Here is a 23,355-nt window from a genome sequence, read left to right as displayed (position 1 = left end):
TTGAAACATTAACAATCCATACATATAACTGAATCACTCATTTTTTATGAAATAATAATAATTTGTTTCAACTTAATTCCCTTTTCAATTGCTTATTCTTTTAACTAATATTAAGAATATTGATTCATCAAAAATACAACCGACAAACTAATTTATAAATATTTTTTTTTGGATAATTCAAGATATATGATTATATATGGAGATTTATATCTAAAATATATGTCTTCCTTCTTCAAGGACTCATCTTAGGACTTATTTGGGTCAACTTTTCTAAAAACATTTTAATATTGTCATAAGTTAAAATAAATTTTTCATTAACTAACCGTTAACAAATTTGTAAACATCTTCCAAAGAAATTATATAAGAGAGAAATACAATTAGATCCTAAACTTAACATTCATTAAAAATTGAAAATATCATAGAATACTCTTATGTCCCAGATGCACAAATCGGAGACTTTTCTCCCACTCAAGTAAATAAATAATATGTTTAAATTTGTTGGTACAGCCTCATCATTCTTAGGCACATCAACTATACCCGAAAATAAATTATATATATATATATATATATATATATATATATATATATATAAAAGAAAACAATATACATCGTGGGAGCATCTTAATGAGATTTCTAGATATCTACATCCGTTAACAAGTTTTTAATTTCAAAACATCTTTCAGAAGATAATATCTGTCTGCTTTGACTGGGCCTTGAGATCCTTCAATTTCTTTAATATGTTAGTGAAGTAGTCCTGCAAATACTTCTCGAGTGTAACTATGTCTTTTGAATCAACCCCAAGAAGACTGTATGTCTCCGCCATCGGAACAGAAAATACAGTATCGCTGGTAAGGACCTGCATATTTTTCCATTATTGAGCACATTTTACTACCACCACGAGGAAATAGAAATGTTTTTTAAATTCACTAAATGCTGCAAATTCATTGACAGATACAATATAATATTATTATATTTTGGTGATGCTATAATGTAAAATATAGTCATGCAACAAGTACTGAAAATATAGCACTTTAAGGCATCAACATGATTTTTCTGTTCTTATGGTACAAAAACCAATAAATTCTGAACATTACCTATAATTGTTCACTTTTAACATCTGATAATCTGAAATGCATTTCGAATTCCAATTGATTTATCATTTTCATGTAATGGATTTCAATGAAAAGGTTTAGTAAGTAAACGAGAAAAGAAATCAAGCAATTGAATATTTACTTAAATGAGGAAGAATCCTCCATAACCTCTTAGGAGGCGTTTGTTTCAAGGATTCCCAGGAATGTGGACTTGGGAATATCATATTCCCAGGTTTGGTACAGGTTATGTAAAAATATTCCCGGGAATGGAAAATACTCACAATGGTTTTGTTGTTTATTCCCATGGAGAAGGGTGGGTATATTGGATTCCCGTGGAAATAAAAGTTATTTTCTACAATATCTACCATATCCAACATCATTCTCTCATTTTTTTTTTACTTTTTTTTCTCTGAATTTACTAATGTCACACAAACATGTTTATGGGAATGAAATTTCCAAGCATAATATTTCCGGGAATAAATTTTCATACCTTGAAACAAACCCCCCTTCGTTCATAGTTAGCTAGTGGAATTGTGATCGTCCAGTAAATTAAATAAATGATTTTCTTATTTATATAAGAATATGACATCAAATAATAAATTAGAAATAGACTTAAATACCATTTTAGTTCTTGCAATTTAACGTTTTTTTGTTTTTTGTCCTAATAAAATTATTTTTTATTTTTAATCCTTATAAATTATGTTATGTTGTTTGTGCTTTAGATAACACTTTTTCCAATGTTCAAAGCACTATCATAATGTTTTTATGACTAAAATCAAAATAAACATAATTTACAACAACTAAAAAAAAAATTTACAAGGACGAAAAGAAACACTAAATTCCAAGTACTAAAAGAGTATTTAAACCTTCAAAACATTTAAGAACAAAACAAAACCATATAACTGAAAAACTCACTTGAAGCCCAAATTAAAAATAAAAGCCCATTACACCAAAAAAAGGTCCATATTTTGGTGCTTTCTGTTTTTCCAAACTAAAAAGGCAACGACCACATGGTCCAGTGAAGAGTGGGACAAGTAAAACACCAACAAGGTGATGCTAGGTACACCAACATTATTGTTTGTGCACCCAATAATTTTTTTTAATTCCCTAAATGTCCCTGGTGTCTTCTTCCTTTTGAAGTTGGTTGCAGTGTTATTTTTTCTCTTAACGCCTCCATTGTTTTCTTCGCTTTCTCCCTCAGTTGTTGGTTCGTGTTGATTTTTCATTGTTGAGAGAGTTGTCGCTTGAGTCGAGGTGAAAGTGTTACGGGTCGGTGGTGATTGTTGCGGTGGTTGTTTTGTCGTCGTCTATATGAATCAAGTTAATCCGTAAGTTAAAATTACACATACGGATCAACTATGACTCATACGGATCGAATTGATTAATATGAGTCATACGGATCAAGTTGATCTATAAGAAACATATCGATCAACTTGATCCGTATGACTTATATGGATCAAATTGATCCATATAAGTCATACGGATCAACTTGATCCATATGACTCATGGATCAACTATGACTCATACGGATCAAGTTAATTCATATGAGTCATACGGATCAACTTGAGTGAAGGACATTTTTACCTATTCACTTAAAATGTTGGGTGCACCTAGATCACCCACCAACGGGTGGTGATTAAGTCCAAGATCCAAGTGCAGATTAAATGGCATCCCCCTCATCAAGGATGGCTATGCCTCAATACTGATGGGGCTGTAAAGAGCCTGGGTGGTTTAGCATGATTTGGCGGGTTGTTGAGGGATCACGATGGAAATGGTTGTGGGGCTTTTCCAAGTGCATAGGCAGAGGATCGGTTTTTATGGCCGAGTTATGGGGAGTATTCGGGGGCTATGGTTAGTCCATCAAAAAGGTTTAAACAACATTATCCTGCTCTTTGGGATGGAGATTGGTGAAAGAAATTCGGAATTTGATTGCTGGCATTGGGATTATCCACATCTTTCACATCTACAGAGAAGGAAATAGAAGGGCCAACAAGCTTGCTGATTATGCTTGTAGCATGGAGGGTGATTTTTGCTTTTTTGAGCAACAGCCTGTGATGTTGTCTCAGTTGCTTCTTAGTGATTCTATGGAAATTGTTTTCCCCCGTGTAATGGCCGCTTAGTCTTTCTTTTTGGGCCTTTGGACCCTTGTTCAATACCAAAAAAAGGTATGGCCATGCACACAATCAATAAAATCAAAATTTTTACAATTAAACCACTGAAAAAATTAGTTTAAATGTTAGAACAAGACTTATCTGAAATGAAGAATATGCTTCAGAGGATTAAGTTATGACAGTAGATTAAAAATCAACAACTTAAATTATGACTTAGCAAACTATAAAACTGGAAGAATCTAAACCATGATTTCTTGAATCAATAGTTATAATATCATATTTTATTTTCAAAAATACATCCCTCATTTTAATTTGACTGGAGGCACTAACCAAGATTCGTCGGATCGGATTTACTTTCCACCCGATTTAATCCAAGTACACGAATCAAATCAGATTTTTTTAGCTCAAGACCATGTTAGGATAAACTTCTCCAGCAATTTATTTATTTAAAAGTTAAAAATGAGAGCTTGTATAAAAGTTAAGTTTACAAGTTGATTTAAACTTATGGGAGAAACTCAACTAGTTTATAAAGAAGTTTATCCAAACAGATATAAATCAAGTTCGTGAGTACACCGAACCTGCGACCACACGTTTATTTGTTTCGGTGAATCATCATAGAGGCAGCCACTTAAAAGACAGTGTTTATGTAGATGGGAAGGTTATGAAAGATTGTAGTTATGAGATGTCAGCAATAAGGCAACTAGAACACTGAGGAAAATATGGGTGGCGGAGCAATGAGTCAGTTTAGAAAAGATGAAGGGTATTGATACCTCTGAAAATGCGAGTCTGTCAGCAACATCATTTGTCCACTCAAAAAAGCGAGTCAACTGGCGAGTGAGTCTTAAAATGGAGACTGGAACTGTAGTGACATTAGCATCTTGGCCTGCTAGCCTCTCGCACAAGGTTATCACCTAAAAATAAAAAAGTGACAAGTGAGAAATTGAGCATTGAGGATTGAAGCCAAGAGAAAGATGCAGTAAAGTTACCTCTTGGGTTGTCCAGGCACGAGGACCGGCAAATGTAAGAAGTTTACCATTTAATTTATCATTTCGTATGGCTATAAATGTCAAGCGAGCTATATCCTAAAGGTGGAGACAGAGAGAGTGATTAGAAAGAAAAAAGAAGAAAGGGAGATGACAGATGAGTAATAAGTATTACCTGAGTATCCATGTAAGCAATTCGGGTGGGGGCATCAGTACCCCAAACAGATTTTTCTTCTAGGATGGGAACTGCATACTGACCGATAAGGCCCTGCATGAAACCGCATAAGCGGATAATGACGTGATTGAGGCCAGAGTCTCGGAGGAACTTCTCAGTGCAAAACTTGATCTCCATGAGGGGAACCTCGGGATGTTTGTCACAGTTATGGATGGAGTAGAAGACATATTTCTGAATTCCCATTGCCTTGGCACATTGTATAAGAGCCACTTTGCCTTCCCAGTCAACCTGAAATGTATGTGATAAGTGAGTGATAATGTACGTAGCAAAGAAAGAAGTAATCAAGTGTGTGTGATAGGTTAGTTACGGTTTTGATGGGCTCCTCGGGACGGCCAGTGGCGCAGTCAATGACAGTGTGTATGCCGACCAAGGTAGCAGGAATGGTTTCTGGTTTACTGAGGTCAGCCTGGGAAAGAGAAAGAGAAAACAATAATAACCTTATGAGTGGAATGGAAAATAAATAATACTGACATTCACAACTGTTGCTCCCCAATCGCGAAGGAAGTCGGCAGGAGCGGGCCTGGGCCTGACCAGACACCTAACGTCGTAGCCTTCGTCGAGTGCCCGTCGCACAATCTGCCTTCCCAGGGTTCCAGTCGCTCCAACCACCAGAATGTTGGTTGCTCTCACTGGGCTCCCGGGCCCAAAACTCGCAGCCCCTTTCTCAATCTCCGCACTGCTGCTGCTGCATTTCACCCTCCAATTCCATTCTCTTCTTCCTCTTTCCGCAGAAATGGAGTAGGAATTGGGAAACGCCAGAGTGGTGGGTGCCACACTTACACTGCAGCGCCATTGCAGTTGAGCAGAGGCAGATGTGGGTGTGGGTGTGGGTGCGTGTACCTTGAGCAGCGCCATCTTCATTCGATGGATGATGGACAACCACAAACTATCCTTATTTCATCTCTCTTTCTCTTCCTACTTCTGATCATAATTCCTCCACGTCGGATGCCTACCCTTTCTCTCTTCTCCTATATTATCTACCCTTTCCAAATAAATATAAAACTTTTCAAGTTCCTACCCACCTTTTACCATTTTTTATTATTATAAATAAATACATAATTAAATTAAAATAAGACTTGTATAATCAGTTTTAATAATATATTCCTAATGTTTCTCACTTTCTCTAAATATTTAAAAAGTATTAAAAATAATTTTTTTGGTATTAATTTAACTAAAACTCAGAATTAATAACATTAACAACTTTGAGGTTTTAGGAGACTGCACAAACTCTTGCTATTTTTATTGAGCAAATAATGTACACATAAAAATATTTGACTTTAAAATGTTAGGAATTATTTTACTAAAATTTCTTTTTGAAGCCATATTTCACTAACATTCTTCTACTAAATAGTACACGATAACAAAAATATTCCCTGCACTTTAACTTTCATACTTCAATTCTTTCGAGAGAAAAAAACATTAATTTTAACTGTTAGTTGATTATTACAAAATAATTAAGAAAAAGAGAGAAATATGATGAGTGTTTCAATATTTGATTATATAGAACGTCCTACTACGACAAAAGTGAGAAAATTGTAATTCATACAAAGGGATAACGATCCCGATTGAATAAAATTGTAATCAAATCTAAATTGAATTGATTTTTTTTAAAATTAATTCAAGAAAAAATGCTTTATTTTTAAAATTAATTTGGTTGATCAAATTATTTCTACAAAATCAATTTGGTTAATCAAACTGATTTTCAATTGAATATTTTTTTTATTTGAAAAAAAATCCGAAAACTAGTTCATTGATCTAGATCTTAGAATCATTTAAATTAGTTAAAAATTAGTTTGGTTTAAAAATAATTTTTTTTAAATTAGTTTGATTTCAAACCAATTTATAAATCAGTTAAATTATTTGGATATAAAATTGAATCATTTAAAACAATTGAAATCTGTTTAGTTTAATTTTTTACCGAACTAATTTCTACACACCCATAAAAGGGGTGTTCATCAATTTAGATCAATATGAAAAATTCAATGATTCATACCAAATCAATTAAATTAGTTTGAATTTTTTTTCAAATATAACGTGAACTTAACCTATTAAAATCTAATGTTGATTGATTTGGATATCATGTTTATGCTTTCCAAACTCAAATCAATCTGAACCCAATCAATTATATTTCTATTATTATTTTTATTATATTTTTAATGCTTGTAATAATATTGTTTACCATGTTTTTATTATATTTTTTTTACTACTGATAATAATTTGGTTTGTGTTAGATAATTATTTTTTATCTATAAAAGAATCAAAATAGGACCAAATTTTTTGGAGGAATGGAAAATAATCAATATGATGTAATATAATTGTGGGATTAGTACTTAACTTTTAATCGAGAAAGACATTAGTTAAAAAGAAGAAAGAAAAATAAAAAACATACTTTAGACTAGGTGTTGACTTTGTTCCATGCGTTTAACTATTCTAACTTAGTAAGCAATTCAGCCTTATTATTATTACTAAACGCACCCCCTCGTTCACCTCCGTTTTTCCGCCAAGCACGTTCAATTGTTTTCCATCGCTTTCTCGGCGGCCAAAGCCCAACGCTGCATTTCGTCCAGAAAATAGCTTGGAAGGTGGCGCTAATCGTGTTATCGCTCGCTCTTGCGTTCTCTCCGCACAATCCGCAGTTTTCAGCGTAAATCTGGGCTCGGAATCGGTGAAGGTGGCGGTGGTGGACCTGAAGCCCGGTCAGATCCCGATCTCGATCGCGATCAACGAGATGTCGAAGCGGGAGTCGCCGGCGCAGGTGTCCCTCCACGAGGGCCACCGCATCCTCGTTGAGGAGGCGGCGGTCCTCGTGGCTCGCTATCCGCAGAAGGTATATTCGCAAATGCACGACCTCGTGGCGAAACCCTACGATTCCGCGAGGAGGATTTTGGACTCAGTGTACTTGTCTTTGGAGGCGAAGGAAGATTCCAGAGGCGGCGTGGGTTTCATGGCGGACGCCTTTTACTCACCCGAGGAGCTGGTGGCCATGATATTGGGTTAAGCGGCGAGTTTGGCGGAGTTTCACGCGAAGGTTCCGATAAAGGATGCAGTGATCGCGGTGCCGCCGTATTTGGGGCAAGCCGATCGGAGAGGATTGCTTGTGGCGGCGCAGTTGGCAGGGATTAACGTTCTGTCGTTGATAAACGAGCATTCTGGTGCGGCGCTGCAGTATGGGATCGATAAGGTCTTGTCGGACGAGTCGAGGCACGTGATCTTCTATGACATGGGTTCCAGCAGAACCTATGCAGCGCTTGTCGTATGGGACCGTTGGAACCCAGAGCTTGGTGGTCAGAATATGGAATTGCGATTGGTGGAGTATTTTGCTGATGAGTTCAATGCACAAGTTTCAGGCATTTTCCCAAGGCTATGGCTAAATTGAAGAAACAGATCAAACGAACTAAAGAAATTCTTAGTGCAAACACAGCTGCTCCCGTTTCAGTTGAATCGCTTCATAACGACGACGTGGACTTCAGGAGCTTCAGCATTCGGGCCTGTCATTGGAGGTGCTACCAGAGTGCCAAGATTGCAGTTACTTGTACCAGAGTAAGGATCATAACATAGATTTTGCCTCCTGGTGTTACTTCTCCCGAAATTGCTCAATACCAGATATCTGGTGTGACAGATGCCAGTGAGAAATACTCATCTCGGAATCTGTCGTCACCCATCAAGACAAACATACATTTTTCTCTCAGTATGAGTGGGCAGATGCCGTTATTAAACTAACAGAGTGGGTGGAGGTTGCTAGGAAGAATTTGACCATAGAGAATTCAACCATTTCATCAAATAGTCAAGCATTCACGCACCAAAGCCTCTTACTATGCTCCTGAGCCTAGGAAAGAAAAATCCTTCTTTTAAGCTATTATTTCTACAAGAAAAAAATTGACAAGTATTTCAATGTGATTTGGAATGATCATGAATTCAAACATGCATTAACTAGCTTAAATTCATTGAGTCCATTCAAATGAATGAAAATGGTATTGTTTTCCAATTTTTAAATTGACTCTAAAGGAAAGAAGCTAGATTGGAAGACAACAAGTTTCGACAAGAATGATACATAAGAAGAAATTACAATAGGAATATTTGTATTGATTTAGGGGTTTAACAAATGTTATGAGCATAAAATCAGAGAAAAGAAATAGACCAAACTTCGAGGGCTAGGACCTCCGAAAGGAAAGGTAAGAAGGAAAATTATATTATTTCCGAATGTCTTTTCCTTACATTCAAGTAACCCATATATAGAAAATTAAGATACTGAAATTTGAAAAACAGAATTTAGCACTAGGAGGTACACTAAGAAGTGGCAGACAACCATATTCTTGTTTATCCAATCCTATCCTACCACATCACAAATTCTTAATAGAATTAGTTTTACACAAAATCCTTGAGATGCTGTGGTTTGGTGATTCTGCATGGTGACCTTTGGGAAATATCTGTGCTTACCTCCTTCGTGCTTGGTGATGTTTGTTGGGCCATAACACATAGACATACTATTTAAAGTTTGTTGGGGGTGTTGAGGTATTTTTTTATATTAAATGTTCTTTAATTAGACTTGACAATTTTACTTTAATTAATTGAATATGATTAAATTTAGTGTTCAATGGTATTTCAAATATGACCGCCTTAAAAAAAATAGCTGTGGAAAAACAAAGATATGATAATAGATTTAGATCTTTTATGTAATTTAGGATTAGGATGATTCTTATTTGGTAAAGTTATATTTTTCTTACTTTCATACAGTACAATCCTATGATCCTATCATGTTACTTAACAACATGAAGGGCTTTGTTAGGTGCACCAAGCATATTGTTTGTGTATCCAGCATTAAAATAAAATTCCAAAAATGCCTTTAAAGGTTTTTTATTTTTACAGATTACATAATCCATATATCTCATACGAATTACGTGATCCGTATGAGTCATACGGATTAACTCATACGAAATACATAATTCGTATGAATCATAAGGATTACGTAATCCGTATGAGTCATGGGATTACGTAATCCGTATGATTCATACGGATCATGTAGTCAATATGAGTTAACTCATATGAGTTACATGATCCGTAAGTATTTTTTTAAAAAAAAAATTCAAAAATATTTTTTTAATTTATTAATAAATTATTTGTTTAATAGTAAATATTTTTTTATTTATAAAAAATATACGGATTAAATAATTCGTATGAGTTATATCAAAATTAATTGTCACAAAATTTATTATTTAAATTTACATTAAATATATATTAGAAATTTTAGTGTTATATATAGTAATATTATTTATTTTATAATATAATTTGCTTATTAGTTTAGTTGCTTAGAGCGTCGTGCTACTAACCTGAAAGTCACAAGTTTAACTCCTGCTCGGATCATCATAACAAAATAAAAAGATCATGAAATGACTGGTAGGTGTATCAACAATTTCGCTGGGTGTACACAACAATGTCTGTCCTTAAAAAGAATGAACGAATTGATTTCATAATCATAAATCATACTCCTTTCATAACTTTTTTTTTATTGAACTGATTTCATAGTTTCTTTTGTTATTCTTGTAAGGAGTGTATTTAGATATATTTTTTTTAAAAAAAAAATACATATACATTTTCATGATAGTATAATTTTTATCTTTTTTTTACAAGTTGTTATTAAAAAAATAAAAAATGATTTAGTATTTTACTTTTTATTTTACCCATTTATCATATAATTTAAATATACTTTTAGTTAAAAATTATTTAAAATCTACAAATAAGCAGGATGTTAATGTATATTATGATTATTACAATAATGTCTAATATGATTTTTGATGAACTTGCACATAAATGGTAGAAAAGATTTAATTACAAAAATCTCATTAGACAATTAAAATCAATCACGAGCCTCAAACCATCATCAGAACATAATGACTTCTGATTCTTGAAATCTCCTGTGTAGTAGAAACTAGAAAAGATTTTATTACTACCCAGCGAACACTTTATTGAAGGAGATGTGGGAGGCTGTCAAGGGCATTATTAGTGGAGTTGGACAGTGACAACACAGATATGTCCAGGGAAGAAGATGATGATAACGAGGTGTGCATTGCACTATCAATTTCGAATGGGTAAGGAAGAAAAGAAAAGACTTATATTGTAGAGAAGGTGAAGAAGCATTAGCGAACAAGGGCACAAACGAGGTTAATTTTTGGGATTAGCAAATTCTTTCCTCTCCCTTGCACATTTTCTTCGCTACCCAGTACCCGCCATCAAACAGAAGAAAATATATCTATCCGTTTTTTTTTTTTCTTCTCATTTTCTCTCATCCACTCCTATGTCTAAACCACACAATGCGAACATGTTCTATCACCTCTAATTACACTAGTAAAACTATAAGCATGCGTATTCCTCTAAACTCTGAACCGCATAAAACTAACATTATCATCCAAATAGAAATACTAAAAGCCCCAGTATCAAAAGCTCCCGACCAACACTGGCTTATTCTGGCAGATGCTGGAAATTTCTTGTTTGGTACAAAGCATTAGAAGCTGCCAGAAGAAGCCTCTATACTAGGGGTGGGAATAGGTCAGCCAGACTTTAAAAGGCCTGAATCTAGTCTACGATTAATTTTTGAGGCCTGAGAGTCTATCAAAGGCTTTTATTTTGGCTCGGCCAGGCCTTTTTAAAAGCCTAGCCTGGTAACCTATTTAAAAACCTATTTAAAATTTTCTTCTTCACATTAAATCTTTAATATTCCTAGTTATTTTTATATAAAAAAAAATAACACACCTTCTATAATAGGCTAAACAAGGCCTTAATATATAATTTGCCTTAATTTTTAATCTAACGCTAATTTAGTTGGTAGTCCTAAAAATATATTAATAATACAAATAGAAATCACCAAATGATATAAAATAATCTAAAATAAAAGAAAACCTCATACTTGAGGTAGTATCATCCAAGTCTATCAAACCAACATATTAATTATTACAACCAAAAAATAAAACCTACATCTTCATTCTATTTGAACAGAATTGACTGGTACATAAAATATCTACCAATAAAATTAATAGTAACGTCATTTCATCATTAGCTCCTCCATATTCACCATAAGATAGGATATGATTTTTGTATAAAAACGTAATAGGATATGATAAGATATGATTTTTGTATATGAACGTAATAGGATAAGATAGGATAGGATATGATTTTTATTTGCTCTAAAATACAGGAACGTAATAAAAGAAAAAGGAAACCTAATAGGAATAGAAAGAGGAATTGTTAATAGAAATATGAAAACTAATAAAAATAATGAGAAATATAAAGGAACACATGACTCACACCTTGTAATTAAAATTTTACTTAATTATAGGAATGAAATCTGCTAGTTTTTTACAAAACTAATATTAATTGTACCAAAAAATAATATATATATATATATATATATATATATATATATATATATATATATATATATATATATATATATATATATGCCGACCTATCAAGCTTATAAGGCTTTTTAATAAGCCTAAGCCTGACCTATTTAATTTAATAGGCTTTTAAAAAAGCCTGAGCCTAACCTTTTAATTAAATAGGCCAGGCCAGACCAGGCTTTATGTAGGTCAGGTCGTAGGCCCCTGTAGGCTGGCCTAGCCTATTCTCACCCCTACTCTATACAAATAAGAAGACCCATCATAGCAATGGCACAAGAATATCATGACTTCTTCGTCCGGGGAGAAATGATATACATCAAAAAATTTCAACCAGTGTTCTCATGCACCAAACATGTTCCTCCCACTCATTAGTTGTTCCCTAAATCATTGGTGTTACTCTTTAGTAACCCACCTACGGCCTCTAATCTGGTAGCCCCCAAAACTTTGCTCACTACTGCTCTCTCCTCCACCCTCTGCACTTGTGTATCCAGATTTCCGGCGGTGCTTCTTCCCCCTTGACATCCCACTATCGCTGACACTCCCATTCAAGAGGGGGTCATCGATTCCCCGAATCACTCTCCTTGCAGGTGATGATGTGGCAATGCAACTATCATCCATGGTTCTTCTTCCATCTTTGTCATGTTTCTTAATATTTTCAGAGATTCTATGTAGTTTTTCGTTGAATCTAGTGATCCCCTTTTCCACAGGCTCCACTGCTTGATGGACTGTGAACTTCACATCTTTTACAATCTGAATGTTAAAAAGAAAGGGTGAAGCAGATAAAATATGAGTAATAAGCCAATATTTGTATACTACTAATAAAGATAACTATGGAAGTTTTCAATCTATTGTAGTCCTGAAGGTTCCTAATAAGTCATATTTGTTGGCATGTTTAGAAAATAAATTAAATAGGAAGGAATGGGATTAAAAAATATTTCCGACAGATGCAGCCCACTTTATGATTCCATTTTCCTTAATCTTATATCCAAGATCTTATTACTTATCTAGTGTTCCTCTATTTTTTTTAATAAAATATCAATGCATGCATATTTGGTGTGTCTCAATCAAGTTTTCAATTAAAAGGACAACTGAAAATTGTGGACTCCATTTCAGAAACTGAAAATTGGCAGACACATTAGGAAGTGAGCGTACAAACAGGTTCAAATAAATATATAATGCTACCAGATCATCTTAGCCCATTTTTTATTTTCTTTTCCCTTGGCAAAATATGCACAGTACTTGGACATTTGAAAAACATTAAAAGTATGTTCTTCTACATAGTGCTAGGACCTCTGCAGCTAAAAACCTAATCCCCTAGGAATAATTTTAAAGAAGACAGTTTGTTTCATTTTTTAGTAACTACCACTTAGTCCCTTTATGACAAGTTCATAAATACTTCAAGGGATTTAATTTTTCAGAGAATGAGGGAATAATATAATTTCATTGCCTTCGCTGGGGAAGGGGATTTTACCCAGTGTTTACTAGTGCCACATGCCCAGATAAAAAGAAACAAGGTTGTAATAATAGGACACTTCAGGAAACTTACATATCCACCACCACCAATAACAACATCACAAACACTCTCTCTAATTGTCATTCCACTCTTGGTATCAACATCCGGAGTAGGAAGACGCAGTTTTGTGGGTCTCTCACTGTCCCTAATCTCATCAGGGTCCAGAGGACAGTCAGCTGAGTAATCTCCAAGAACTGAAACGCTTCCAGAAAAGCGGTCTCCCATTCGCTCATAAGGCTTTGCTGGAAACACATACAGGTGAACTATGGAAGCAATGCCCATCTGTGCTTGATGAATACAAATTGCTGTTAAACTTTATTCTTCCCCTTATCTGAAGCAGTCATAAAAATGTAAAACATGAAAATAAGAAGTGCTGAACGTGTACTTAAGAGTCCAAAAAGGTCAAGTACAAGTTCAAGAAACAGTGTGTAGAAGCCCAAGAGCCTGAGTATCGGCAAATAAATGCAAAATGTAACAAAACACTAAAATTATAAATATGAACTACCATACCATATAGCATATTATCATCTCATGACATCAGGTAGCCTAATTATTATTAAGATTAAATAAATGATCAATCTTCTGATGAACCACATTACATCAGTGTTTACAAGTTGGGATTACAAAAAAAGGCCAAGTTCCATGAAAAACAATCATATTATATTAAAGCTTGGTGACCATAAAATAATGCAACACAAAGATAATTGTGGCATGAATCTATAGGCTTTAGACAGATAACCTAGCAGCAAATTAGTATAAATCATCTTGAGAAAATTCTCATGATCAAATTACACAATTCACTTCCCACAAAGACTATGATCAAAAGAGAGAATTCATTTCACAGGCCATGTTCGCCAGGCATTCTGGACCATGGAGGACCAAGAACTGAGTCAGTCATGGTTAATGTTAGCAAAAAATGTTTCCTTACAACAGTCAGCTGTAAGATATAATAGATAGACAAGACATTCAATGAAAATGCTGTTACAGTTCCGGATGCAATTGCGGAAAAAAAAAAGAAGCAAGGTAAACTTAAGTGAAGGACATCTACCTCAATGCAAATGATGAAATCTTGGACACTTGACTTGAACTGCAAGCCTTGAGCAATGGGACTCTTGAACAAACCAAAGGTGGATAGGAGAGCAATTGCCACACCTTGCCACCAAGTGAGGAACACAATTGATTTAAATGTCAAAAATTTGGCCAATGGCTTTATATGAGCCAGTTCGTCCTTTGTAACTGTATAAAATTGAACAAGGCAGTACAAAGCCCATGACTGACTGAAATTTAGAACCACTGCCATATAAGGATACCTACAAATGTACCAGATAGCTCATGCAGTCAGATATAACTTGAGAACTTTTACCTATCACTAGAACAGCATAATAACACAAACCTTAAAATGAAGATACCACATATGAAATTCTAACAACTAAATCCAGAAATAAACATATAATCAATTCAACACCTCTTCATACAAGTAATTGACAACAGCTTCAGTAACAATCAATTGCTACCATAATCATTAGAATCTAGTAACAAAATGTATAGTCTAAAGAAAAATGCTAAATTCTCTAAACAAATTATCACAACAAGAAGAAAAACCCCATCCCACAAGATGATGTCAGCTTACATGGATCACATGACACCATTTGGCTTTGGTTAAAGACCAAATCTTCAGAGATATTATCACAGTAATATCTAAAGAGTTTCAATACATCATCGCAATAATCCTCCTAATTAACATAAGGAGCAAAGAAAGACAAAAAATGCATGCCCATTTAATACTTCAGAGTCTCAAAACTTCCCTTTTAGTATTCTCTTTCCTCTTTAAATAAATGACGATTTAGGAGGAATATCAAGCTAATATTTAAAGAGGATTTAGCATTTCTCGAGTTTAAAATATTCTAGAACAGAAAAAACAATTTTGAATGGCTGTTACTCACTGCAATTTCTCAGGTACACCAGCTCCATGTTAGAGCCATTTAGGTGTCAAAAGGACAAATTTATACAGCTTATCTAAAAGGAAATATAATCTAATAATCTATTTCAAAGACCAATATTAAGCCTTCCCATGATTGGACACTTTTTTCCATTTCCCCCTCTATTTTTCTTGCCTGATACTCTTGTTTCCCTCCATGTTTAAGATTTTCATGTTTCTTTCAACAATTCTATTTCCCATCTCATTTATCTGTTCATGTGAAATTGGAGTAGTTTAGTAACTGCCATAGCTCCTTAGAAAATGAAGAAAGTGGGTTCTGAACAATGAAGGAGAAAAGTGATACAAATGCATATGCAGACCATAGTATACTTGTATAGATAAAGAAGCAAGAGGGAAAAGAAAAGGAACATGTTTATGTAGCATGATGGAACAAGAGCAATTGGAGAATTTCTTACCCACATCCTACTTTAAATTCTCCTTCACAGTAGACTCCAAAGGCTTCAAGGATTACAGCGAGAATAGCAGTGAAAGCCTTCGTTAGCATCTGAAAGGGATGGAAAGAATTATTATGAAGGAACTAGATAGAAAGGATGAAAGAGTGGAGAAGCATAGCATACATATTGAACAATGCCAAATTTGATAACTTGGTAGAAGGCGCGACCAAGTTTCCAGGGTTTGAGGAAGTAGTTGAGAGGAAAGGGATGGTTGACAGTGGCCTTGTCAGAAGAAGAAGAATGTTGTAGAAGAGGAGTTTTAACAGAGAGACGAGACTGTCTTTCCATAAATTGAACGGTCCTTTCGTCACCACCGAGGCAGGCAACAAGGTATCTTCCAAAGCAATACATGGCAAAGGATTCGTAGCAGTCCCTTAGAATCTCGCAATCAACACTGATTGAGGGATTGACCAATGATACAAACTGGTTGGGGTTGGGGGAAAGAGGAAAGTGAGTTAGAATTGAAATAATATCATATGAATGTAATGTAGAACACGAACTTACAGATTCAAAAGAATAGCAGGGAACCATTAGGATAACCCCGATGAGGAACTTTTGCTCCTCGGGGTTCTTGTAAGCGGAAAGATGCTCGAAGAGAAGATACATGGAGAGGGCTAGAGTTAGGAGGAGAAATGCAGCTGCGATTAGAGTTGCCCATGCAGGAGGCGAGGAAAACAATTGGATGAGAATGTTGCTGCGGTAGTTCATTGACCACTCACTCAATCACACAGTGTACCTGACCTGTTCTGTTATTTGGATCAATAATAATATTAGGGTAAATTAAATCGATGATCCATCATATAGCACAGTCACAGACAGAAGGGAATTGGTTGATTGATTGAGATATAGTAGCAATAATCTAATAGAATCGAATAGGTTTGGAAATGAATCTTAACCTTATCTGTCAGTCTGGATCGTCTGGTGAAGAAGAAGAAACAAGAAGCAATTCGAGAAAGGAAACCCTTCTTTTCCTTTTCGCATCGCAATTCGCAATCTCCCACTTACCTCTCTCTCCTCATAAATCACAAATACGTTACGTTACAATCACAACACGTTTCTTCTCCACCGCCTCTGTCTGGGTTCATCCCTCGCGTCGACCCTCATATTTATATATTAGTTTTTTATTTTTTAATGATTAAAAAAAAATCATTATTACTATTTTGTTGTTTAACATAAAAACGACGGCGTTTTGATTTGGTTGGATATGTTGTTATATTGGGGTTGGGCAAGGTGAGCGAAACGAAAGAGAATGGAGAACAGGGTAATATTACAGGAATGGTTTGACCGCGTTGACTCGGAGAAAAGTGGAAGCATAACAGCGGTACAGCTGAAGGTGAGGTGGGTGGTTTGGTTTGAATTGTTAGTTGTGATTATTTGTGGCGATCTTATTGTTTACTCTTATTCTTATCAGACTGCTCTTGCTGTGGGCAACCTGGAATTTCCGCTCTCAGTTGTTCAGCAAATGATCAGGTGAGCTGACCCTCAGATCCATCTTCTTCTTCTCTATTTTAACTTCAATTTTTGTTTTCCCTTAGGATGTACGATTTCGACAGGAATGGTACTATGAGCTTTCAAGGTATCTCTAACTAACCTATTATCCAATTCAACCATTTTTTCTTATCACTCTCTCTGTTTCTAACCCTCAACTCTCAGAATTTGTTGCACTCAACAACTTCCTTCTTAAGGTATGTCTGTAATTTATTATTTATTGCCTTCCAAATCAAATTTCAACACCACTTCAATTATTCTGTTCATTTTTTTTCCTCATCATTCATCTCCACCCTTATCTGCATCTGTGTCACATTTCAATCAATAAGGTCAAGTTACCCTTTGATATCTACCACATGTATTCTTATACTACCTAAATGGCTTTGCAGGTTCAACATGCATTTTCTGATCTAGAGAGGTGATTATTTTTTTTCACCTCCATTAAGGTTGTGCATTTCGTGTCATGACTATTATATAAATAGTTTCCTTTATATTTACATCTTCCAAGATTAACTAAATGATGGACGACCTTTTGGAAAGAAACTAATAATATGAAGGCTCATAAACCATGGGAGTATGGGTGATGTGCTTCCTTTCCATGAGGGATGGATGAGGCATAACACTTGTTAGGTTCATTGATGCAGGGGTCGTGGTTTTCTTGTACCTGATGATGTATTTGAGGTATACTTTAAAAATTATTCCAGCTATTTTCTAAATTATACTGTGTACTTGCTGTGACTATTTTAGTCCACCCAGTTGAACTTATAGTTCTTAAAACTACTCTCTAAGCTGTACTAATAAAATATTTAGGTCCTTTGTTGGTATATTGGTGGATGTTCTCCTCTTACACTGGTGCCCTTGCAAGATCTGTTTTTTCCTTTTCCAGGATATGAGAATATTACTGATGAGAGTTGTCATGACCCACTCTTGGATCATGACCAGCTCATAGACTATAATTTTCTTAGTCTGGTTAACTTAAGAGTACCTCACTCCAAATCACAATTAAAAGATCGACCAAAAGGGGTTATAAAAAATCAGCAGAGTTTTCCCTAAAAACAGGACAACCCCATATTGAATAACCTGTGAAAACATATCATATATCTATACAAATCTATATATATACATATATCCATCCATCAATTAGATATCAAGACCACAGACCACAACATAGGTCCTTGACATACTATCCAAAATATCAACTAATAGTGATGTTAGTCATACATACTAATCATCAAAATGTCTCAAAACATCATAATTATGCCATAAGCATATCTATAAGATAGGATTATCTACATCTCAAAATAAAGGAATTTTCTCTATATCTATTATTACCCTTATCCCTATAGCTGCATTATACTGGAGTCACAAAAAAATACTCTCCATCAAACGCAATGGAAGCCTACCAAAAAGATAAACAAATTCCTGGGTAAGTCAACAAATCCCAGGAAGTCAGCTACTCAACTACCTGTGTATCTGGGAGAAAAAAAATGAAAGAAGGGAATAAGTCACGAAGAATTATTGAAAGCATAAAATACAAAGTTGACAAGAAGGAGAGCACAAACATAGCACAAGTCTTTACATCCAAAAAGAATTTAAATGACATTAGATAAAAGCGAAATAAATACAACTCACTTTTAGAAACTATTGTATACTTCCTTGAAAACTTTTAGAACTACATATAAACTAGTATTCAAGAATAATAACTTAGTAAAAACTTTTATTCTACTATGTGTACATAGACCACATTATCTCTTCGTTGTGGCAAATGGTGATTATAGAACTATGGCATTTAACTCGTAGACTGCATTATCTCTTTGTTGCAGCGAACAGATCTTTAGGAATTATGGATTTTCAACACACACACACAAGCGAAAATACCTTATCGAATATCTCAATGAATAAATTTCAATCAAGCGAAAATAAACATTTTTCTTCATTCTCAAGTACTCCTAGAATTTCAAAGATCACAAAAGAATATATTTTTGGAGTTTACTTGCTTCTCCTAAAAGAATTTTAAAAATGTTGCTAAGTAGATTAGCTACTCACACCAAAAAGAACACAATCAATGCCTTCCAATGCTGTTGGGAGGATCAACCACCGTATTTTCCACAGGATCTAAGCATTTAAAATAAAAAGAACAAGAGATTGGGCAGAATTCCCAAATTTAGCATACCTAGGATTTTGAGGAAACCACAATAATTCCTAATACTTAGTTTTCTAATCCTTCTCACACAACCCATAACTAAACTATGCTATAAAATACTCATCTAACTCAATGGGTTATAAATTTATCTTAAAGAGATCAAATAGAAATTTTAAGAAAATGAGTGGTGTTCCCTTTTTATTCCAACCACCTTCTCATGCTTGAGAGTGCCACAAGGATGCAATAGACTTGATGAATTTTGGAAAAATGGAGGAAAATGAGTGAAAGGTTGAGAGATGAAAAAATGGAGAAGAAGAGGGAGGGTTTGAGAGATGGGGGTGGGTTATTGAAAGAAGGGAATTAGGGGAGGGGGAGGGGGGTCTAGGGTGGTTTAAAAAACTGAAGGGGGGAGGGGGGTCTAGGGTGGTTTAAAAAACTGAAGGGGGGAGGGGGGGTTGTTTTATTATTTTATATAAAAAAATAAACGAAACGGTGCGTTTCAAGAGTATACATACCTCTGCTCATACCACATAAGATTCTCTCATTTAACTCATCTTGATGAATTCCTAATATGTTTCCAGGCTTTGGGAAAAATTGGTTTCATGCTGGATTCTCCTGCTTTTTACTCTGTCTGCGAGGTAAAACATTTCATACTTTAGATATGAACTTAATTTATGCTGGAGAAGTTGTGTGAATCACAATCAATGGTCATAGCCAAAATTATAGCAAGATTGTTATTTACACTACCATCTATATCCTGATTTTTTTTTTGTTCCTTTCTTGGAATGATAGCTTGAATATGTATTAGTAGTGAGATGGAGAATCCTATAATGCAGTGTGTTTGACATAATTTATTTGTCATTGTTTTATTGATTTGCCACCTAGAGTAAACTTTAATTGGCATTCATGTATGCATTATTGCAATGTAGAAGACTGAGCTAAATTATTTCTTTTTGATTCTTAGAGCTTTGATCAAAGTAAAAATGGGAGGTTTCGGCTGGATGACTTAATATCAATCTGTATATTCTTACAATCAGCACGGTATGTTCACAGTTTGTACAAAATCCTGGAAAGCTACATGTTTGTAACAGGGCACCGTTTTTTCCAACCCCATATTGAATTTTTATTTTATATTCACTACAATAAGGATCTTTTATCATTTCTTGCAGGAACCTATTTAATTCATTTGATACAGCTAAACAAGGCAGAGTTACTCTCGATCTGAATCAATTTGTCTATTGTAGTAAGTACACACTGAGCTACCTTATATAATAAATTATCCTTCGTTAAATGCCTATCAGAGTTAGCTACCAACTAATTTTGGTTAGTTTGAAAATATTTATCTTAATGGGGTTGCATTTTACTGTGTTGGCGAAAATAGTCAATTCTCTTTATTTTTTAAAAATCTTTACACAATTCATAAGAGTGTGCTTCATGGCAATTATGAAGTAATTGCAACGCTCATAATATTTAAATAATTATTATGTTGTATATAAATTACTCTGTTGTGCATAATTCAACTGGACTTGGTTAGTTTCTAGTAGCTGGGTTCTAATCACGGCAGATGCATTTTTTATTTCCTTATTTATGTTAAAACAGTGACCTGCCATTTGAAATGTAATTAATAAGGAAGACCCGTTCTTGGAATATAAAAGTGTTTGTTCCGCTACAATTCTGCTTAAATCTGGCATGGACTAGCTCCAATACCGACCTCAACTGGAAAAAAAAATGGCAAAAACAACTCCACTGGGGCGAATAGTTTTGAAAGAACCCCAAAGTGATGATTTACTTGCTAGCTAACATCAAGTTGGTCATTTACCCAATTATCCACTTCCATTTTATTACCCGAACATCATGCAGGCTGGTTTAGGATTTTCGGGGGTGGAAGTAGAAAGTAATGCATTTATTTTTGTTCTAGAGATGTACTCCATCTGTCCGTGCTATTGGGCTGCTCCTGCTGTATTTGCTCAACCAATTTTTTCTCTGCAGCCATTGGATATAAGCAATTTAGATTTGCATTTGATTTGGCACATAGATACTATATTAACTCAATATATTAATTTCTGTTTCCTTCTCTTTTCTCTTTTACAACTTGTCCAGCTGCCAATTGCAGAATATGATTCAACTATATGACGGTTTGAGAAGATGATTCACAAATACTGCACTTTGTAATACCATAAAGTCATCTTAGAGTAAGTTAAATTGTGATGGTGTTGTATAAGATGAAAACATCTCGGGTTTGGATACTATTTGTCATCTGTCTGCAAAATACTGTGGTTTTTTTTTTCTTTCCAGATGATGTAATTTTGTTTATAAAACGTAAGTTGTTATAAAACATCTTGAGTTATGATAACTTGTGAAGTTGATTCCTAGAGTTTTAGAGCCAGTTATTTGTTGGAGATAAAATTTGATGTATATCCTGATTCTCATTTCTCCGCAAATTTGATACAAAATGTTTTTAGGCAGTTTCCAATAGGAGATCTTGGAGAAGGATCTTAAGTTGAAGATCTGTTCTTTCAAAATCCAGTTGCTGGAGATCCCCTTAAGATTTCCATGCTGGAGGTTTGATTCTAGTAGAAGAACACTGAAGATCTGCACTTTTTAAAAAAAAAATCATTTTTTAGTGTCTCTTTCACAAGTCCTAATTGATTTTTGCAGGAAAGAAAAAGAAGAAGAAGAACAGATAACACTAACAACACACCACAATCTAGTACAATAACATAACAATATAATTTTAAACAAATAATAAAAATAAAATAATTACAAAAGAGGGATGGAGACCAGATCGGCGGTGGGCAGTAACGGTCATGGTGGCCAAATTGGAGGCTCACATGACCATAGGGCCCGGATCCAGGGCGAAGAAGGTTGGGAGGGGGGAAGAAAGAAAATAGGGAGCGGGAGGAGAGGGGGCAAAGGAGGTGGGGTCGGGGCTGAAGAGAGAAAAGAAGAAAGAAGAGAGGGGACATAAGAGGTAGGGTTTGGGGGGAAGAAAGGAGAAAGGAGAATCTGGATGGGGAAAGAAAGAGGGAAAAAAAAGAAAAAAGAAAATGTAGTGGGATTGTATCGTGCACAGATTGAATCCCAGTATGCAACTAGAACCCACTGTCTCATACACTTTCTCTCTTATAAATTTTTTGAAATTAAAAAATATATAATTAATTATTTTAAAATAATTTATAGATAAATATTAAAAGATGGATCTCTTATGGGATCTATCTAAAAAAATGGTTTAAGATCTTAAAATGAGATCTATTATTGAAGTAAAAAATTTAGAAGATCCTAAGAATAATGTGGCATTGTGAGATTCACCAAAAAGGTGATTAGGAATCCAAAATAGGATCACCTATTGGAGATGCCCTTATGCCTCAAGTTGGATATAATCATGTAATGATATTCAGCTAGTTTTGGGAGCAATAAGGGCAAATAAACAAGAACCCAGGATCGGTTTAGTACTTTAGGACTTCTACATTGTTTCAAAAGAGGAATCGGATTCTTAGGTAATGTTTGATTTCTTTATTGTTATTCATCCCAACACCATGTTGTGGTTGGCTACTTTCATTAGTAGACTCTTTCTGTTTTGGTATTGAATTGTACTATCAACAGTTAAAATTTAATTGTTTTAAAAATAATTTTATTTGATTTTAAAACAAATAGAACCTTAACTAATTAATGGAAAGAAAGTTGTTTGAGGTTTGTAAGTGAAGATTGGATGGAATATATCTGAACACCTATTGTTCATAAGCAAAAAAGTAGATTGACTCAAATTAGGCATGAATTTAGTCTAATGTTTTCCCAAAATCATAGATTTGAGGATTCCAATTTTTTCCTAGTTTTGTTAAGAGAGGCAACAAAACTCACTTTAGTGATCTTATGTATTGAAAATTAGTCTTGAATTGTCTCAACTAAGCAATATTCTTGGTGCACAAACAAAAAAAAAATTATTTCATATTCTATTCAATTTTCC

At 34.6% G+C, this 23,355-nt stretch overlaps 3 protein-coding genes, 1 long non-coding RNA gene and 1 pseudogene across 6 annotated transcripts; 2 read left to right on the top strand and 3 right to left on the bottom strand.

Annotated features, from left to right (window-relative positions):
• Positions 1-396: 396 nt before the first annotated feature.
• Positions 397-5,354, bottom strand: LOC114408368 (uncharacterized protein ycf39-like). Its single transcript, XM_028371392.1, has 6 exons — positions 4,892-5,354; positions 4,728-4,826; positions 4,361-4,648; positions 4,189-4,284; positions 3,973-4,113; positions 397-856 (listed from the first exon to the last, which is right to left on the bottom strand). The coding sequence occupies exons 1-6, from the start codon at positions 5,279-5,281 to the stop codon at positions 680-682; spliced, it is 1,191 nt and encodes a 396-aa protein (XP_028227193.1). The 5' UTR covers positions 5,282-5,354; the 3' UTR covers positions 397-679.
• LOC114408369 lies at positions 1,922-3,966 on the bottom strand. The gene is made up of 2 exons (XR_003665878.1): positions 2,676-3,966; positions 1,922-2,398 (listed from the first exon to the last, which is right to left on the bottom strand). It is a non-coding gene; the product is annotated as an uncharacterized LOC114408369 (long non-coding RNA).
• A 1,367-nt stretch (positions 5,355-6,721) lies between the features above and the next one.
• Positions 6,722-8,765, top strand: LOC114408266 (annotated as a pseudogene).
• Positions 8,766-12,076: 3,311 nt separating this feature from the next.
• Positions 12,077-16,841, bottom strand: LOC114408366 (protein LAZ1-like). 2 transcript variants are annotated; one of them, XM_028371387.1, is made up of 7 exons: positions 16,657-16,841; positions 16,265-16,506; positions 15,884-16,183; positions 15,722-15,810; positions 14,376-14,637; positions 13,361-13,609; positions 12,077-12,564 (listed from the first exon to the last, which is right to left on the bottom strand). In XM_028371387.1, the coding sequence occupies exons 2-7, from the start codon at positions 16,466-16,468 to the stop codon at positions 12,208-12,210; spliced, it is 1,461 nt and encodes a 486-aa protein (XP_028227188.1). In that variant the 5' UTR covers positions 16,469-16,506; positions 16,657-16,841; the 3' UTR covers positions 12,077-12,207. The 2 variants fall into 2 exon arrangements, with proteins under 2 accessions (XP_028227188.1, XP_028227190.1); XM_028371389.1 differs by having other exon boundaries at positions 16,265-16,501.
• A 97-nt stretch (positions 16,842-16,938) lies between these two features.
• LOC114408367 (sorcin-like) lies at positions 16,939-21,765 on the top strand. Of its 2 annotated transcripts, none has more exons than XM_028371391.1 (10): positions 16,939-17,093; positions 17,172-17,230; positions 17,296-17,336; positions 17,414-17,445; positions 17,638-17,666; positions 17,893-17,929; positions 19,973-20,029; positions 20,356-20,432; positions 20,561-20,634; positions 21,505-21,765. In XM_028371391.1, the coding sequence occupies exons 1-10, from the start codon at positions 17,010-17,012 to the stop codon at positions 21,522-21,524; spliced, it is 510 nt and encodes a 169-aa protein (XP_028227192.1). In that variant the 5' UTR covers positions 16,939-17,009; the 3' UTR covers positions 21,525-21,765. The 2 variants fall into 2 exon arrangements, with proteins under 2 accessions (XP_028227192.1, XP_028227191.1); XM_028371390.1 differs by having other exon boundaries at positions 21,492-21,765.
• Positions 21,766-23,355: the final 1,590 nt, after the last annotated feature.

The sequence above is a fragment of the Glycine soja genome, chromosome 4, assembly GCF_004193775.1.
Source record: "Glycine soja cultivar W05 chromosome 4, ASM419377v2, whole genome shotgun sequence".
NCBI classification, from domain to species: domain Eukaryota; kingdom Viridiplantae; phylum Streptophyta; class Magnoliopsida; order Fabales; family Fabaceae; genus Glycine; species Glycine soja.
Note: the sequence above shows the minus strand (reverse complement) of the source record. Positions and strands in the feature narration are given on the sequence as shown.

Bases quoted from the DNA above. Each gene is read 5' to 3' on its own strand.
- LOC114408368 (XM_028371392.1), bottom strand. From the start codon at position 5,281: ATGAAGATGGCGCTGCTCAAGGTACACGCACCCACACCCACACCCACA. The intron at 4,649-4,727 runs GTAACTAACCTA...CATACATTTCAG, and splicing joins CCGAGGAGCCCATCAAAACC to GTTGACTGGGAAGGCAAAGT. The intron at 4,285-4,360 runs GTAATACTTATT...CTCCACCTTTAG, and splicing joins TTGCTTACATGGATACTCAG to GATATAGCTCGCTTGACATT.
- LOC114408366 (XM_028371387.1), bottom strand. From the start codon at position 16,468: ATGAACTACCGCAGCAACATTCTCATCCAATTGTTTTCCTCGCCTCCT. The intron at 16,184-16,264 runs GTAAGTTCGTGT...AACCCCAACCAG, and splicing joins CCTGCTATTCTTTTGAATCT to TTTGTATCATTGGTCAATCC. The intron at 14,638-15,721 runs GTAAGAAATTCT...GTACATTTGTAG, and splicing joins GAATTTAAAGTAGGATGTGG to GTATCCTTATATGGCAGTGG.
- LOC114408367 (XM_028371391.1), top strand. From the start codon at position 17,010: ATGGAGAACAGGGTAATATTACAGGAATGGTTTGACCGCGTTGACTCG. The intron at 17,337-17,413 runs GTATCTCTAACT...CTCAACTCTCAG, and splicing joins TGGTACTATGAGCTTTCAAG to AATTTGTTGCACTCAACAAC. The intron at 20,030-20,355 runs GTAAAACATTTC...TTTGATTCTTAG, and splicing joins CTTTTTACTCTGTCTGCGAG to AGCTTTGATCAAAGTAAAAA.